Source organism: Plectropomus leopardus, chromosome 22 (assembly GCF_008729295.1).
Source record: "Plectropomus leopardus isolate mb chromosome 22, YSFRI_Pleo_2.0, whole genome shotgun sequence".
NCBI classification, from domain to species: domain Eukaryota; kingdom Metazoa; phylum Chordata; class Actinopteri; order Perciformes; family Serranidae; genus Plectropomus; species Plectropomus leopardus.
In genome coordinates, this window is record NC_056484.1 from 23559942 (window position 1) to 23578017 (window position 18076).

General features: G+C 41.7%; 1 protein-coding gene across 2 annotated transcripts in view; it reads right to left on the minus strand.

Moving 5' to 3' along the window:
• Window positions 1–201: 201 nt before the first annotated feature.
• Window positions 202–18076, minus strand: part of mpped1 (metallophosphoesterase domain containing 1) — a 39733-nt gene continuing 21858 nt past the window's right edge. For both annotated transcript variants that reach the window (XM_042511562.1, XM_042511563.1), the window contains exon 4: window positions 202–431. In XM_042511562.1, the coding sequence (XP_042367496.1) occupies window positions 202–431 (230 nt within the window). The remainder of the gene's footprint in view (window positions 432–18076) is intronic.

Sequence of the window (18076 nt, forward strand, 5' to 3'; positions counted from 1 at the left end):
TAATGGGGGCCTTTCTCGGGGCCACTAAAGTGCAATACTGAAACATAAGGTCCAAATATTGAGCAAAATTGATCATATCTGTGTATATCTTTACAGACACTGGTGACAATAAATACCACATGAAAGTGAAACCTCAAATACTTTTTTCAGTAACTGCAGTACAAGGCATTGGCTCTTGTGTGGTTCAGTGGAGAGGATTACTCACCAGGGGGAGCCGTAGATCCTGAAGCCTCGCACGGTGACCTCGGAGTCCTGCAGATAGATGCAGTTGGTGAGCAGCGACTGGACATTCTCATAATTCTCCGGCTTCAACTTGGAGGCAGAAGGAAAGTAGTAGAAGTCCTGCTTGATCAGGTCAGCCATAAACTCCTGGTCAAAGGTCAACTCGTGGTTTCCGGCAATTACTATTTTGATGTCGTAGGGCAGGGTACCTGTTTGGGCAGGAGAGGTGGAGGTTTAGAGGGGTAAAAAAGGAAAGGGAAGAGAAAAAAGTGCGGAGGCTTGACTCTGTTGTGTTGTAATTGCTATTTATCTTTTAAACAACACCATGAACAGGAATGTAAGACACTGTAATTTTAGTAATTAAAGTAGGTATGGGTAATGGAGATGTGGTATATCATGCCAGTAGGTGGCCGTGTGACCCGCATTGTGAATATACTGAGCACTTGTATCTGACTCTCAAGCAGTAAACACCGCTCCTCTGAACTAGCTCGCCTGCTAGTTGTCTTTCATTCAAACAATACAACAGGAGACAAAATAATAAATTTAAGCTATGCTAATGTGTGTGCCTGCAGCATGGACTATACATAAAGATGGATGACGCGGTCCCACTTTCCCCAGCTATGCTGAAGTGAAGCTAAAACATAAGGGAACGACCGCTGCCATTTTGTGCTGGTGATGTCATTCAGAGCCGGAGTCTGCGCAGTAGCGATATCCGCGGTGGGGGAGTTCTTGCCAAAACACCTGTCCAACCAATCACGAGCAGCCCCACTGAATGAGGGATAAATAGAGGAGGAAATACAAAATGGAAGGAGACATTAGGACATAGGTAGGGGAGCTATAGGGGAAGGGATGAGAGGAGGGAAATCAAGGAAAGAGGGGTGGCAGGCAGAGTGGTGAGGGAAAATTGAAGATGATATGAAACCCATCCCAGACGGCTTGGCATTCACATGCGGCATGGCTCTCTCATTGTTTTCCCCTCCAGTTCTATGAAATCTGTACATCTGTCTTAGCTTCCCTCCATCAGTCAAGGTCTCAACCCAGTGCACTGCTGTCTGCTGTTTATAGAAGCATAGCCCAACGCATCCATCAGAGAATCTTTATCTGGAGGAATGATGGGGAGTGATCATCGTGAAGTTTACAACGCAGAATATTAAACATTTACCGGCAACCACTGCTGCATCTTTTTCCCCCCAGTTTCTCTCTCATCATCCTCCTCTAATCAAACACCCACTCCATCACATCACCCCCCATTCTCTCCTCTGTCTCAATGGCTTTAATTGGCTATTCAGAGCCTGGCGCAGCAGGGCGCGCGATCGATCTGCGCCCATCAAACCCAGCGGCGGCCGGCCCTTCACAAATCTACATGTTGTTTTCAAAGCTCTGCTGAGGAAACAGAGCGCCGACACTGACAAACATCTGGGGGTCTGCTTTGTCAGGTAGAGCGGCTGACGGCGAGTTCAATCACCATTTTCTTTCTTTTAAAAAAATACTGCTAGGACGGCGTGGCGTGCAGCTGAGCACATCGGTTTGTGTGTCAGCATGTGCGTTTGCGAGTGACTTTCCCTCGTGTGTGCGAGTTTGCATGCATCTGTGCATGAACGTGTCATGTTAGTGAAAAGGAGTAATTAAACTGAGCTTTAGAAGAGGCTGACAGCCCGGCGACGGCCCTGTCATAACAGCCAATCACAGCCCGGTGACAGAAAGAGGGAAAGAGTGGGGGGGATAAAGGGAGGGAGAGGAAGGAGAGAGCGACAGAAATACTTTAGGAAGCCCAAAAATCCTTGAGTGTGAAGGAGGAATAATAACAAGATGAAAGCAGCTGTCAGAGACTGCCCGTCTCTGCAGTTTGGGGCCGGGGACGCCCCCTCTCCCCCAACACGGCTCCCATTTGTTTGGCAGAAGGGCTTGTGTTTGGTTGTCAAGCAGACACCAAAAAAGCCCCGTAAATGAGGGGCTGCACCTCCACAAAAAGGCACACGGACACACACACTCACGCCACCGCACAATCGAAAGATGTTTTTCGAATGCTTTTCTTCAGACTTTGACATCCGAAGGAACGTTCCCGGGTAAACCATGGATGAAGGAATATTCACTCCAAAATAAAAATGATCATCATATTCAGTTAAATCCCTGTTAAAGCTCGCAGGAAGGCTTGTAAATCTGTCTTGCACAAAATACTGAAGGTAATGTCCGTTTAACAAAAATGCATAAAACTCATACTGTACACTTGAAAAAAAAGTATTTTATGGTGGCAGGAAAAACCCTTCAACCTTTCAGAAAATTTGGGCTCCAAATTTGGGACCAACTGTAACTAAAACTGTTATCTTGGTTTTGTTATATAGTCTCTCACATTCATATAAATGACAGAAAATGGGGAACCACATGGGTGGGGGTCTTGTTTTTCTTTTCCAACTCTCATAATTTCTGATCCATTCTTGAGTTTATACACAAATGTTAGTACCTCCGAATGTCCCTTAGTTATTAGTACACCATCTCTGTGTATATATTTATAGGAATAATTTACATTTTCTTTTTAGAATAATCTTTTCAAATGCATGAGTGGAAACCTGACATATTTTTGGAGCTTCAATTGCACTGTAATTTGAGCATTAATAAAAACAAAATTTGAAGGAAAACAAAAGCATGAAATTCCTCCATATTGTCTGAAAGCCTAATGCAGCATCATCACTGAGTTTCTACAATATGGGTTCTGAAGTCCAGTATTTTACCTCTATATTTTTTTCACAAAGAATGAGGAATGTAATAGGGAAGTAGACATGACATATTAGGACTTAAACTTAAAAAACTTAAACTGCACAGCACAGAGTACCTGGAAAGATTTCAACAATGTTCAACTTTGCACCTCCAAACACACAGGAGTGATGATTTCAGCAATTCAAGACCTCATGTTGTGTCAATCCATAGAAATTTGCATTTGAGATATCCACTAAGAAACTCAGAGGCTGCAACTGATTAAAAATGTACAAAACATAAATTTAGATGAACTTTTTTTTCAATGGCAAACTAGTATTTCAGACTAACAAACATTTCTCCATGCTTTTTATGTCAGATTTCTGCAGCTACTTTAACGTAAAAGCTTTTCACCTGTTGGAAATCTAACAAAACTCAAAGCAGAAAGCAAGGATGTACTGGGAGGCTTTTACAGTGAAGCTGCTGCAGGGACGAGATGCAGAAACATGTTTTGTGTTATCGGACTCACAGCATTATTAATGTTGTTGGTGGCTAAGAACACAACATAAGTGGATAAACTGCATTTTCTTCAAAGATTATCACCTTATGTACTATTTGGAGTCGTGTTTGTGTCCACCTGTGGCATTTAAGTCCAATATTCACTCTCTTTTTAGATCTGCATTGAACAACACAACAAAACTTTGGGTACAGAAGAGAACTACATCCACTGCAAAATTAGCCAGCTGGCTGTAACTAATGCTGCCTTCATCTGCTCCTCAGGAATATCGTATTTATCATATTTATGAGTTACGGGCTCATGAATGGCCCTCCCAAATTGTAATTTTGATTGGGTAATTGAGAGAATTCAATGATACCTGAGTTGAGATTTTTGCATGACGTTTCAAGGCAACAGAAATGGTGGAAAACATGGAAACAGTGTCAACAATCGAGTGGGCCTACAGTTTAGTGAAAGCAGCAAAGCAAAACTGTAGGGGTCATTTGTTCTGAAAGTTTTGAACTTTAAATTGCCACTGTAGCGCCACCATTAGGATTCTTGGCCCCCAATTTGAACTGAAAAAGATTAGCATGGGACTGGACATATGTGCCAAGTTTGGTTTATTTTCATGAGAAGTAAGATTTCCTCCAAAGAAGGAGAATGAGACTATTGGCAAATACAAGAAGGAACTGCAGCAGAGGTACCCGGCCCCTAAAAAGTCTAGAAGTAATGAACATGAAATAAATTAACTTGCATTTATTACAGCCATCTCAGGCTGCTCGTTTCCAGCATGTAGCCTACAAATCTTGTTTAATTACATCTCAAACCGCCGCACAAAGTGCTGCAAATGTATCAGACAAGTATTTTCTCTGCAGCCTTAATGATGACTGTGATAGTTTCTGGGGAAAAAAAACTCACCAGGAAAGGAGCCAAGTAGCTGCATGGGAGCGCAGCATCTACCTGGAGACTTGTTTAGCTTGTTGTTTCAGTTTTTGAAGACTGGAGCAGTCTGAGTGATAGATGAAAACTAGACTGACCTGAGGCCACGTGCTTAACAAAAACATAACATGAAAAATAAATGAAGCGAGGTCAAGAAGGAGCCTTCAAAATATGTCTTTTCTACAGCATGTCAGGTCAGGGATATTTTCTCAGGGATGTCACACTGTCTGACACCAGCAAGGTGACAATCAGAGACAGACTTCGGATGAGATCATCAGCTAAATGCCAAAAATGCAAAAATAAGTAAAGGTAGCGAATATACTCTGTGTGTGTGTGTGTGTGTGTGTGTGTGTGTGCGTGTGTGTGTGCCCGAGGAAGATAGACAGCGAGGCAACGCGGCGCTCATAAATTTTTCGACAAATAAACACTATCTGTGTCTCCTCAGAAATTCTGCAACGCGAGCAGTTTTTCACCCATGAAGTTTGACGGCCAACTGTAAACGGAGAGAAATAAATCACAGGCAGAAATATAAAACTCCACCAGCTGGACACAAATACCCCACCATCCTCCTACACACACACACACACACACACACACACACACACACAGAAGCGCTCTTACTTAGCAGAATTAAATTTCAATTTCATGGATGAATTTTTTGAAAGTTTCCCCCAGTAAAAAAAAACCAAACAAAAAGCTGCAAAAAGACAAGGTGTGAATACCAACAAGCTGAGTTGAATGTGACTAAAAGCAGCCTGTGTGTGTATATTGTAGGAATTCAACTGCTGTCAATATGAAAATAATAATACAAAAAAAAGAAAGACATTCGGCAGTACAGTCTGTTATTGTGCGTGCGCACAAAGAACAAATCAATCACAAAAAGAATTTCAGCATCAAATGAGAATGAATGTGTTGCCTTTGTGACAAAAGACAGAAGAAAAGGGAAGAGGATGTGGGTGGAAGTGTGTGAGGGAGTGGGGGGCATCTAAACATTTGGGCCGACACCCCCCCCCACCCCCCCACCCACCCCCTACAACACGCGGGCCGCTCTTTGTTGCCCCGCCATCTTTTGTCTTTGAATTCAAAAGGCTGCTTTTAAGCAACAAATAGTTTTTAATTCGTCTGTGAGTGAATCGGCGGCGGCACGGGGAGGACGGCCACCTCTCGTGTTTTGCCGCATCAAAACAAATAACAAAAGAAGAAAAAAAAGTCAGCAAGTGAACGAGTGCAGAGATTTGGGGGAAACGCAGGACAGCGCAGGCTGAAAAGCGAGGCTGCGTTCAGGAGTGGAAACAGCTGGACTTCAGTGTTTCCTTCTGCCCCTTCATCCCTTTATTTCTCTTTTTCAATCCCTTCCCGCTCAGTGTCTTTGCTCTTTTGTCAAGTGCCTGCCCGCCTCCAGTCATCCCAGATCTGCTGTGTGTCTGTCTGTCACCACAAAAACCTCCGTCCTCCCACCAGCACCGCAAGGCAGCCTGTCTATGTGTGTGTGTGTGTGCGTGCGTGTGTGTGTGTGTGTGTGTGTGTGTGTGTGTACAAGTGCCCCATGCTGCCTGCAGGTATGTACATGATCCCTGAGGGTCTGTGCAGAAGCAGATTGTCTACACTATAAAATCTGACAAGTTGATCCAACATGTTCTCATCTCAAGTTGTCACATAATGCCGCTTTGGACTTCCATGTCTACATATTATGCTTTAGGTATACATCTGCATCTGCCCTTTAAGGTCTTTATGTCTCTACCATGATGTCAACACAAGCACACGGTGGTATTACGCTGCTTGTGGTTATGTTGATAGCACATGGCAACCAACGCTGGGACGTCAACAAACACACATAATAGAACGGATGGTTAGGATTAGGGAAAGGAGACACATGGTAAGGCCTGGAAAAAAACATCTTATTCATACAGGAAGCTAACACACTCCTGCATCAAAGTTCAGGGTTTGTTGGACCCATCCACAAGGCACCCATTGCGCTCTATATATAACGTTGTTAACGGCAGCATTTTCGACCTGTGTGTTTCATGTGCACACGAAAGCTGCCATCTGCCAGCATACATTAACTCTGAAACTGGTTCTGTCCGGCTGCGTTTTCACCTGACATTGTCCTGCAGCTCTCCATGCGAACACAAAAGATGCCTCTTAGCATCCACTTTTATACCAAAAGCACTGACAAAGCCGGGCTATATTCTGAGTTTGGAAAGAGAATGGGCTACCTTCGGTTAACTTTGGAAACCCATTGCCTTGAAAAAGAAAAGTAAAAATAATCAATAATCTCTATATTTACACAATGCCTAACTGTTAAGTTTACTTAAAATGTTGCTATATTTACTTATTTTTGAGGTTGCTGAAACTTAAAAATGACAATTGCAATCACCTCACTCTTTTTATGTTTCAACAAAAGTTAGTCTGACTTAATTTGATCTAAGAGAATTTTGCCAGTGATGAAGTTTGGAGGCCTGTGAGGTCTGTTTTGTTAACATTCTTGAGAAAATGCAAATGTGACTGACTAGTGTGCAACCAACAAAATACAGATATATAGCACAATAAACTTGGTTTACTGAAGTTGCTCAAACTTGTAAAGTTTAATTTAATTAAATTTGTCATATTGAAGTTAAAACAACTTCACAAAGTTGAGTAAATATAACAACATTTAAAGTAAAGTTTTAAAAAAAAAGGTCTGTAAAAATAAATTTAGAGTTTTTTTCTTTACATTTTTCAAAGCAAGTTTTTTGAAAGTAAAATCAACTTGTCAAATTTTATAGTGTATCTTGATGTGCAAATGTGTTATTGTGTGTGAGTCGATGCATATCACAGGCAACAGTGTGCATGTGTGTGTGTGTGTGTGTGTGTGGACTCCCACCCCGCCACAGGAAATCTTCCGGAGTTCGGCCACCATTGTTCCAAGGCTGCGATGGGTGGTCTGCTCTTTGAAGAGGAAAATCCCTGCTCTGCCCAAAGCTCTGGCATGTACAGGGGGATTACTGCCCATTGTGTGTGCATGTGTGTGCGCGCTCTTATATATGTGTGTTTGTGTACATGCAGGGGGGAGAGAAAAAAAGCCAGAAATGTCCTGCCTGCCAAGACAAAGTTAATTCCTAAGTGTGTGTGTCTGCATTGATACTAACAACTAGTAGCCAAAACGTCCTGCCAAATAACTTAATACCAATGTGTGTGTGTGTGTGTGTGATGCAAAAAACAGGGGCCAAATATATGCTGCCAACCCAAAATGATTAAATTAATACCAGTGTGTGTGTCAGAATGAGTGAATGCATGTGTACGAGCAGCAGCAGCCAAAAGTTTCTGCTAAAATTAAATTAAAGGAAAAGTCCACTTTATTATAACTTAGGCCGTATTTTTCACAGGAGCCTTTATCATGTGTGTGTGTGTCTGTGTGTGTGTGTGTGTGTGTGTGCGTGTGTGTGTGTGTGTGTGTGTGTGTGTGTGCTGTTAAACAGATTATAAAGGGTCACTATTCAAAATGACCATATCAGATCATGTCAGGAGCTTAAATTTGGGTTTGGAGGGCAGAGGATAAAAACAAATACAGAGAAACAAGCAGGTCGTGTTTGCAATGGTGGAATGTAACTAAGAACATTTGCTTGAGTAATTCACTTCAAATTTGAGATATTTTGTGTGTTTCATTCTTTGACACTTCTCCTTTTGCTACCTCTCCATGACAAGACAAGAGAGTAAGAATTGCTAAGAGATAAGAATTGCTTTACCTGGACTTGAAAACTGTTTTGAAATGCAAAATAATGAAACTGAAAATATGTGATTTAAAAAATGCATTTCATCAGACTTTTTTGCAGCAGTGAACTGATGGCCACAACCAAGAACATAGTCATAAACCAGTTATTCTTTTTAACCCTTAGACCCGCCCGACATTGTTTTTCTCTTCAGATGACTCTCACAAGTATTTAAACCTTTAAAACCTGAAAAAAAAATTATTTCTTTCAAAAACACAAGGGGAAAGGGAAGTAGCAACCTTGTGTCCCACAAATTGCAAGAAAATAGTGACCAGAGGTGACCAGAAAGTGCCCTGAAAACTAGTTTTTAAAAGGGGTTGATTTAAGACAAAAAATTTAAAACTAAAAAACTAAATTTTAATTTTAATGTTTCTTTTACTTTTTTTTTTTTTTACATAAAAATTTCCAGCAATTTTTGAGTAATTTTCTTTTGTTTTGGCTTTTTTTTCTTGTTGTTTCTGCTTATTTTCAGGTAATTTAATTCCCAGCACTTTGTGTCTCTTGTTAAGTTGCTCATTGCCTTCTTCCTATGTTTTTGAAAGAAATCACATCAATTTGCTCAGGTTTTAAAAGGTTAACTAAACTCTGAGTCTGGGTCTCCTTTTACTTTATCAGAAGCACTCATGTCTGTGTGTATTTGTGTGTGCATACACCCCACAGCTTATGTATGTCTCCTTTCTGTATAGAACAGAATAAGATTATAGCCAAACAGCACAGCTTTAGGCGTCCTTTATCTGTGCGTGCATAAACAGAAATGCAATAATTCAAAGTGGAGCTTCAAAAGCAACGGCACTGATGTTCAAAGACAGACAAGCTAAAGACTCAGCTCGGATCAGTCGTAATTCCTTTACAGCGTGTGTGTGTGTGTGTGCGGGTGGACTCGTCACAGACGGAGAGGAAAGACTTGGATAGGAGAGAAGAAAGTAATGTAGGAGAGAAGACGAGAGAGAGAAAGAGAGGGAGGTGAGGATGGGAGAAACATGCAACAAGGTAGAGATGGATGATAGAGGAAGAGAAGCAGTGCGGCTTCTGCCTTCTCACCTCAGCTTAAACTTAATACTCACGCATTTCATTTAACTCACCACCCACACACTGCTGCGTCTCTCTCTCTCTCTCTCTCACACACACACACACACACATAATGATAGCAGACGGAAAACAAAGACAGCCAGCAATTATGAGACGGCGTACACAAACACCACCTACTGAGCCACGCATCCAAAACACACATTTTATCTGAGTACAGCAGCACCTCCTAACACTTCACAATGTCCTCACTAAACATAATGTATTACACAAACATACATACACACACACTCACACAGATATGCACACACAGAGACGCACAGAGTCAGTGACAAAGACAGATACAGCGCATCTTCAAGCGTCCTCGTAGGTGGTCTCTCTCTTCTCCATCTCTCTCCTACACTCCATCTCTGTCTCTTTCATCCTGCCTGCTCCACTTCCACGTTCAGCGTGACGACGTCGCCTCTAGGAGAATATGGCTGAAGATTAAGCTGCAACTTTCACAACAACGTGGGCTTCTGATGAATGCTGATGAATTCAATGACTGGCCGCACGCCATCTGTCCCATGTCTGTTTTTAAACTGGATTTCGACTGACGCCACACTTAGCCGAGGTTAAACTACAACCCTCACACGCTGGGGAATGCACCTTTATGTTTTTGTCAAAGATTGTTTATCACACAGAAATGGAGTTGTGATTGTTCTGAAAGCAGGTATAGGCTGACGTACTTGAGATTTAAGTGTTTTTGGCTGAACTGCAGAATGCAAGGCCAGCCGACGTAAGTGTTGGTGTTTCCCTGTTGACGGTTGCTCATTGAAAATAAACAGATGCCAACAGTTCTGTCTTACAAGGCAGGTTTCCATTAACCCTCAAATTGCACAAACTGAAACTGCGAATATAAAATGCGCCTGTTGGAAACACATCAGTTTAGATAAAACTCCCATTTATCACCAAAAAGTTTTTACGCAGACTCAAAGCAGCGATGAAATACCAGCAATTGAAGAAAGAGATACACAGCTTATGACCACTTTTTTGTGCTTTTGTCTTTTTTGTGTCTTGTTATAACAGTTATATACACTGTACTGTCCAACTTCTCTATTTGGACATGTTGCCACAGTGTTTGTACACACAAAATACAATGTAATGCATTGTTATCAAGTAGTATTGCTAACAAAGCTTAGTAGTTTTTTTTTAAAGACTATTTCTTGGGGATTTTTCCCTTTATTGATAGGACAGCTGTACAATGATAGGGAATGTTGGAGAGAGGGGGAATGACACAAACCCGGGCCACTAAAAAGGCCTCAGCATATGGGGCGCACACTCTAGCAGGTGAGCTAGAGGCTGAACTTAATCAGCTAGGGTGTGATTTCATTCTTAGCTCCGAGCTCTGAGGTGGAACGTAGCAAAAGTAGGCGGGTTTCCATTACAGATTTGTGCAAAACTTAAGCGATATTTTTGAAATATCGATGAAACACAATTGTGAGATGACTGTATCTACACTGAGTGATGTTCTGAGACTTCTCCTCTGGTGATAACATTCCAAGAAGCATGGTGATGGATGTTCAAAACATTAGCAGCTTTATTTCTATTGCAGCCACCACACTAGCCGTCATTATTTCCAATCCAAGGCCACGTAGGCGTGATATGGAGCGATGATGGAAAGACAAGCAATTTCACAGAGGAACTGTGGATTCAAAATTTCCAGATGATACACTTAATGTTTAAAGAGTAAAGCCCGTCTCATGTCTGCTGGGAGGTCTTGATTAACTCTGGCATTTTGTTTCTTGTTTGTATCTAATATCGCTTAAAGTTCTTTGTCTCATATAAGACTTAAGAAGATCGTGGTCCCTCCACACATACCACACCACGTTTTTTAGCCGTTCGACTCTTTGTTGCACATCATGTGACCTATAAACGTGAAAAAAAGCTGTTCAGCCAATACCGGGTTTCTGAACAATCACAATTGCATTTCTGTGTGATGAACAAGCTTTGACAAAAACATAAAGGTGCATTCCACAGAGTGCGAGGGTTGTGGTTTAACATCAGTGTGGTGTCAGTTGATCCGATGAATGGGAGTTTTTCAAAATCGATGTGTTTCCATTAGGCGTATTTTATATTCGCAATTTTAGTTTGCACAATTTTAGGGTAAATTGAACAACATATTGTTTCTTTTTCTTAAAAAGACAGTTGTAACTATAGAAAACAAAATAAAAAATGCATGGTTGTTGTAATGAGGCAGCATTTGCTTGACTAATCACAACTGCTATACATGTAATTCTGCAGTATGTGGAACCTCCTCTGTGTCTGATGCCTACATCTGTTCACAGAGTGACTCACATGTGCCTCCCCTCTGCTCTGTGTCTCCCTCTGTAACAGCTCGCCCTCTGTTTGTTTGCTTTCTATTTCTGCTTGAAAGAGAGGGCTAACGCAGATTCAGCAACAGTTTGCATCCAGCATATTCCACACACTGACGCTGACCCAGAAAACAAATCTGAGACAGAGAGAAAGGAGAAAATTATGAGAAAGACTTCCATCATTTCATAAGTGATTTCCACCGAGGCTTTGCTCTCTTCCAAATGTTTTCTGAACTTGGAGGAAATAAAAGAAAAGAATGTGTTTGAAAGAAAAAGTGGGGATGTTTCTGAGACCATTCTCTCACATCCCTTTGCATCTTTTTCCCTCCCTCATGCACACACGCACACACGCACATACACAAACACACACACGAGGAACGCAGTCTTTCAAGTGTGCAAATAGAAGACACAAAAGCAGTGAGGGACAGATGGGAAACGGTTTGCTTAAATTTACAGTCACTTGAAATTCTGTCGAGTTTCCCAATGTTAAAAACCATAAAGGAGTGTCAAACCTCCTCGTTATACTCTCCTCCAGCAGCACTCACTGCTGGGTAAACATAAGAGAGGGGGGTGAGGAGAAAGAGATAGGAAGGAAGGAAAGCGTAGAGAATGAGAATGAAGGAAAATGAGGCTTCGAGGGAGGAAGGAGAAAAACGGCTAGTGAAGGAAAGAGGGAGGAAGGAGGGAAGGGAGCAAAGGAGGAGAGAGCGTGCTACAAAAAGACAGCAGTCATGAAAGTTTAATGCCCTCGCTGTTACCAAGCTAAAGGGAGCAAGCTGGAGGAGAGCGAGGGAAGCTGGAGAGGTGAAGCAGAGGTCCAAAGGGGGGGGGGGGGGGGGGGGGGGGGGGGGGGGTATAACACCTGACAGAGGATGGGGCCAGAAATCACACACACTCACACGGCTGCAGAGGTAGGTGCAGAGTGGGAGGCTTCTCCCAGGGCAAAATAAAAAAAAAAACACACACTCGCATTTAAAGTGCCTACACGGCAATCGCATCATGGTCGTCACTTATCTATTATTCAGCAGTTAAGGGGGAACAGAGTCGAGCAGGCGCTAAATAAAGAGTTGTAGCAGAGACTAAAGGCTGTAGACCTGAGTCACAGAGAGACACAGCCCTGTAGCTGTGTTTTTATTAGGGGACACTGAGACAAAATCTCAATACCAAGTTAGGCTTTCTATGGCTTCAACACTCTCTCTTTTTCAGGGACTAATTATGCATTTTTACCTTTGATAGCAGTGCATTGTGCAAATTTAGATTTTTATATTAATGCATAGTATGCATAGTTACTCTTTCATGCATACGCCTCTACTGGACCTGAACTGGCCTCGCTGTACTGCCTAGCTCCATAGTCCCAGCACCAGGCTTTGACCCAGAAGTCCAACATCAAAAACTCATAGAAGAAAGTCGAGAAAAATAAAAAAGAAGAGGGGAAGAAAACAACACAAGACAAAGGTACCAAGCAAACGTATGAAATGTACAGCATCGAAAAGTTATCCATGTTTTCAACATGTAGTCTGTTTGCCATTTGCAAGCTTCTTTGCTATTTCACATAGCAGGTCAACCAGTAGAAGGTCCAAATAGCAACTAGGGGCATATCTCCATCTGCTGTGGAGGAGTTGGACATACTTCATCAATAAATGGATTCTCCCCCGCTGCCCATATACCAGGACAAAGACAGTAGTCCAATTAACTGGACAGACTGAGCTATAACCGTAGCTCCACTTGACTGTGCATGGCAATGTACTGACTGATGTGCCTGGTGCATCTTTGCGTAGGCGTCTGGCACGTCATCATTTTCAAAGCAGTTGTATTTGATGAGTCAGGAGCTTGAAGTGATTGGGTAAGTATGACATGCACAAATATAACGCATCCGTGGTTTGCAGAAATGTACAAAGCCAACATATTCTTCTGGTGACTGGTCTGCAGAAACTCATCAGAATTAATCCTAATCTGGCTCTGTATCCGCTGGACAAGCATTTCACGAAAATGTTTTTCATTTTCAGCCTAGCAAGTGTATAGGGTTTTTTTTGTTGTTTATTTTCAGCTTGCTGGGGCACTGTTCTGCACCCAGGTGGCCAACAAAAAATAAATAATCAAATAATGCAGCTTTAATATCTCAACAACTTCTATCTTTATGGCAGTTTCAAAAGTTATTTACACCAAATGAATGCTCATGTTTCTCAGTATCTGCTGAATGTGGAAAAAAGCACATCTGTGTAGTCAAAAAAATCTCTATGAGGGTCAGCAAACAGAGGGTGCATGTTGTAAAGCTGTCTAAGGCATTTTAAGATTTCTTGGATTGGGATTTATAAACAAAATTAATTAGAATTAATCAACAAAACATCTTCCTGCACTTCTCATTGTTCCCGACACATAAACAAATGCTCTACCATTGCCACTCTGTGAGATAGCTTAGTTAAAAAATGTGCTAAAAAAAGTGCTTTCTAGTGGATGAAGGAACAACACTGTATCCTAATTACTTTAAGCATAATTTTGTATTACTGTACTGCAATGAGTTGTGATGTATTGGTCACATGACACAAGAATATCCGTTATGAGTTATAAGCCAATACAGTTTATGTAAACTGTAATATAACATCCACAGAAACATCACAAGCATAACTCTCCACATTTCTATTGTTGATGCATATGCTGGGTATTCTAACACTCAATGTTGCACTGCAGGAGCGCTTTAATAACTTTCTACGTACATTCAAATACATTCTGACACCTTTTTTGCTGTGACTTTTGTCACCATTGGAAACCATTGTAACTGTAGTGAATCTGAGCTGGCAGCAGCTCCAGCTCTACGGAGGAGCAAGCCCTCAGGTGGGGGGTATTTCATGAAGTACTAAAGTATTCCTTTAAAAACTCTGCTACGGTACACAAATAAGTGACAATATTTTCTACCTTGAATCTCCCCATGAGTGGAGTTCATAAAAGAGATGAAATTCTTTTAATATCACTTTAATATTTCATACATCTGTGGATAAAAGTTGTTCTCAGAAACTCAGAGCTTAAAGTTTGCATCCATGTCTGTGAAAACATGGATGCTTCACACATATCTTCATGAGGTCACAGTGACCTTGACCTTTGACCAACAAAATCTATTCAGTTAATTCTTGAGTCTAAGTTTACGTTTGTGCCAAATTTGAGAAAAATTCCTTAAGACGCTCTGCAGATCATGACAATGAAATGGAGGCAAGGTGATCACAGTGATCTTGACCTTTGACCACCAAATTCCAAACAGTTTGTCAATCCAAGTGGATGTTTGCATCAATTTTAAGGAAACTCCCTCAAGGCCTTCTTCAGATATTGCATTAACGAGAATGAGACAGACATAAAGACCGTTGACCACCAAATTCTAATCAGTTCATTGTTAAGACTAAGTGGGTGTTTGTGTCAATTTTCAAAAATTCCCTTGAGACATTCTTATGGTATCATGTTAATGAGAAGGACAAAGATGTATGTTTATAGTGACCTTGACATTTGACCACCAAAATACTCCATTGTTAAGATTAAGTGGACGTTTGTGCCAAATTGGAGGAAACTCCTTTAAGGCCTTCTTCAGATGAAAGATCATAGTGACATTTGACCAAAAAGATCTAATCACTTTATCCTTGAGTCCTAGTAAACATTCATGTCATATTTCAAGAAATGTCCTCATGGTGTTCTTGAGATACCACGTATACAGGAATGAGACAGATGAGGTCACAGAGACGTTGACCTTTGACTTATGACCACCAAAATCTGTTTAGCTCATCCTTAAGTACAGGTAAACGTTTGCGCCAAATTTGAAGAAATTCACTCCAGGTGTTCTTGAGATGGCATGTTCACCAGCATGAGACATACAAAGTCTCAGGGGCCTCATGTACAAAGCGTGAGTATGCACAAAAACGTGGTGTACGCCCTTTTCCACGTTCACCCTCAGATGTATCAAGAGTGAAATGACCGTGGAAATGTGCGGCGCTTCACACCAACTTCATGGCTGGCGTACGCACATTTCGGCTGCTTTTGATCTGTTGGCGACACTTAGAGGTGATGCTGGGAAACTGTTATTAATGTCAAAACAACTACTCCTCTGAGTGGTGTGCACATCAGAGACACTGATGAACTTTTAACACATCCACCTGTCTGCAATTAGATGAGTGGACATAAGAGCATGCGCAAAATGGTGCAGAAAATAATTTTAACAACAATGGCAGCTTAAGCATTATTATAAGATATTGAAAATGGCACAGTGTGAGGACAAAGCATATTTAAAGGCCGAGAGGATTTTATGGGCACATGATGATCTGAAACTGTGCTCGGAGCTGCGGCCGGTCTTGGAGCGCGACACAGCGAGGAGCCATGTGCTGCCTGTGCCCATGCAGAAGCTGACCACACTGGGCTTCCTAGTGACAGGGGCACTCCGGAGGGAGCTGGCCGAGCCGAGCCATGCCAGCTGTGTAGGACGGAATTATCCGCAGGTCAGCCAGGTATATCAAATTCCCATACAATGCAGTTGAACAGGCCAACATTAAAGTGCATTTTGCAGTGAGAGACGGTTTTCCTAATGTAATTGGAACTATCAACTGCACACACATTGCTATAAAAGCACCATCACAGGGTGAATATATTTATGTTAACAGTAAGCATTTTCATTCGATCAATGTACAGACCATATGTAATACGCAGATGCAATTAACAAACAAGGTGGCAAGGTGGCCTGGATCAACGCATGACTCATTAATTTTAACGAACCGTATGGTTGGAAACAGTCTACAAGCTGGCACGTGAGCGTTGGGTGGCTTCTTAGTTAGTAAATAATTTTTTTCATGTAATTGTCCTAATAGTAATCCCCCTGATGCGCATTGAGCATGTGCGCCCCTGAATATCACCCTGTCTTCACAGCATATTACTTGTCAGTAGTTCAAGTTAGTGACTTGCTGTTTTTACTGGTTAAACTACAGATTATAAGCTTTCCAATAAGCCCCTGTTTGTCCCTGTGTGTAAAGTAATTATTTCAATAAACACGTGTGTAAAGTTTGAAATGACTTGGTCAGTCGCACTGCTGCGTTCATATACAACAATAGTATATGATCCATGTAAGTGGTGTGTAAAATTAACAAATGGAAAATGTAAATGCATTTTGCACATAAAATGTACTTTGAGGAGCATCTCCAACTCACATACTGAAAAATTCTTCTTCCCAGTTTTACTTATTGCTTATGTTTGTGTTATCTGATGGTGCAGAGAGGGGAATCCTACCTGCAGGGCCTATTTAAATCAATCTGCATATGTAAATGGGGGCATGGAGAGGGAGGAGTCTGGTACTTGTGTGCTCAATTCCACGCTGATTGGGATGTACAAAGGAAATGTGCTTGGATTCATGCGTGTGCACAGTTTCATACATCTGGATTTTTTTTGTGCGTACAACATTTTCTGGATTTAAGCTTGCGCCATATTTCAGTAGGAAATCCACGCAAATCTTTGTACATGAGGTCCCTGGACCTTTGACCACCAAAATATAATCAGTTCGTCCTTGATTCCAAGTGAAAGTTTGTACCAAATTTACAGAAATTTCCCTGAGATGTTCTTGCGATGTCACGTTCACATGAATAAGACAGATAATGTTGTTGATGATGTGACCTTTATCTTTCACCTATGACCACCAGTTTATCCTTGATTCCAAGTGGATGTTTGTGCCAAATATAAAGAAATTTCCCTTTAGTGTTCTTCAAATATCATTTTCACAAGAGAAAGACAGACAAGGTCACTGTGACCTTGACCTTTGACCACTGATATCAATTCAATTTATTCTTCAGTCTAAGTGAAAGTTTATATCCCTCAAGAGATATAGCGTTTATTAGAATGAGACAGATGAGGCCACAGTGACCTTGACCTTTAATCTATGACCACCAAAATCTAAAGAATTCATCTCTGAGTCAAAGTGATTGAGCATGCCAAATCTGAAAAAAATCCTTCAAGGCTGGTTGTTAACGGACCTGTGCTTTCTTATAGTGAATTTTCAGTATTTAAGTGTGTGATGGCTGTTAGGCAGCGGCTGAGCTGGGGTCAGACAGAGAGGGAGACTGACAGAAGGAAAGAGCCGGAGAACAAAGCCTTTAAGAATTAAAGCTGCTCCTCTCTTGACCCCGAGTCAACTCGGCAGCACAATGAGATCCATATTTAAACAACGTTCACTGCAGTATATTCCCACTCCGCTCCGCTAGCTCACGCTATCACACGCCATGAATAAAGACGTCACTCAAGTTCTACAGCGAGGGCAGCACACACAAACAAACACGCAAACACTCGGAGAAAGCTTGGCTTCCGAAATCCACGTGTATTTTTGTTGGTGTGTGTGTGCGTGTGTGTGCAAGCACCAACAGCCAAGAGTGTGTGTGTGTGTGTGTGCCGAGAGCCTGATCAAAGAGGCCATTATTGGAGACAATTGGACTGAAGTGTTGCTGCTCGCAAGCTTGAGTTCTGCCCCTCACCCTTAATATCCCTTTCCCCTTCCTCTTTCTGAAGCTCTCGCCTCTGTCTCTCCTCTCACCTGTCCCACACAATCAGCCTCCATCCCCCACAATCCCATGCTCGCTTCAGTACCA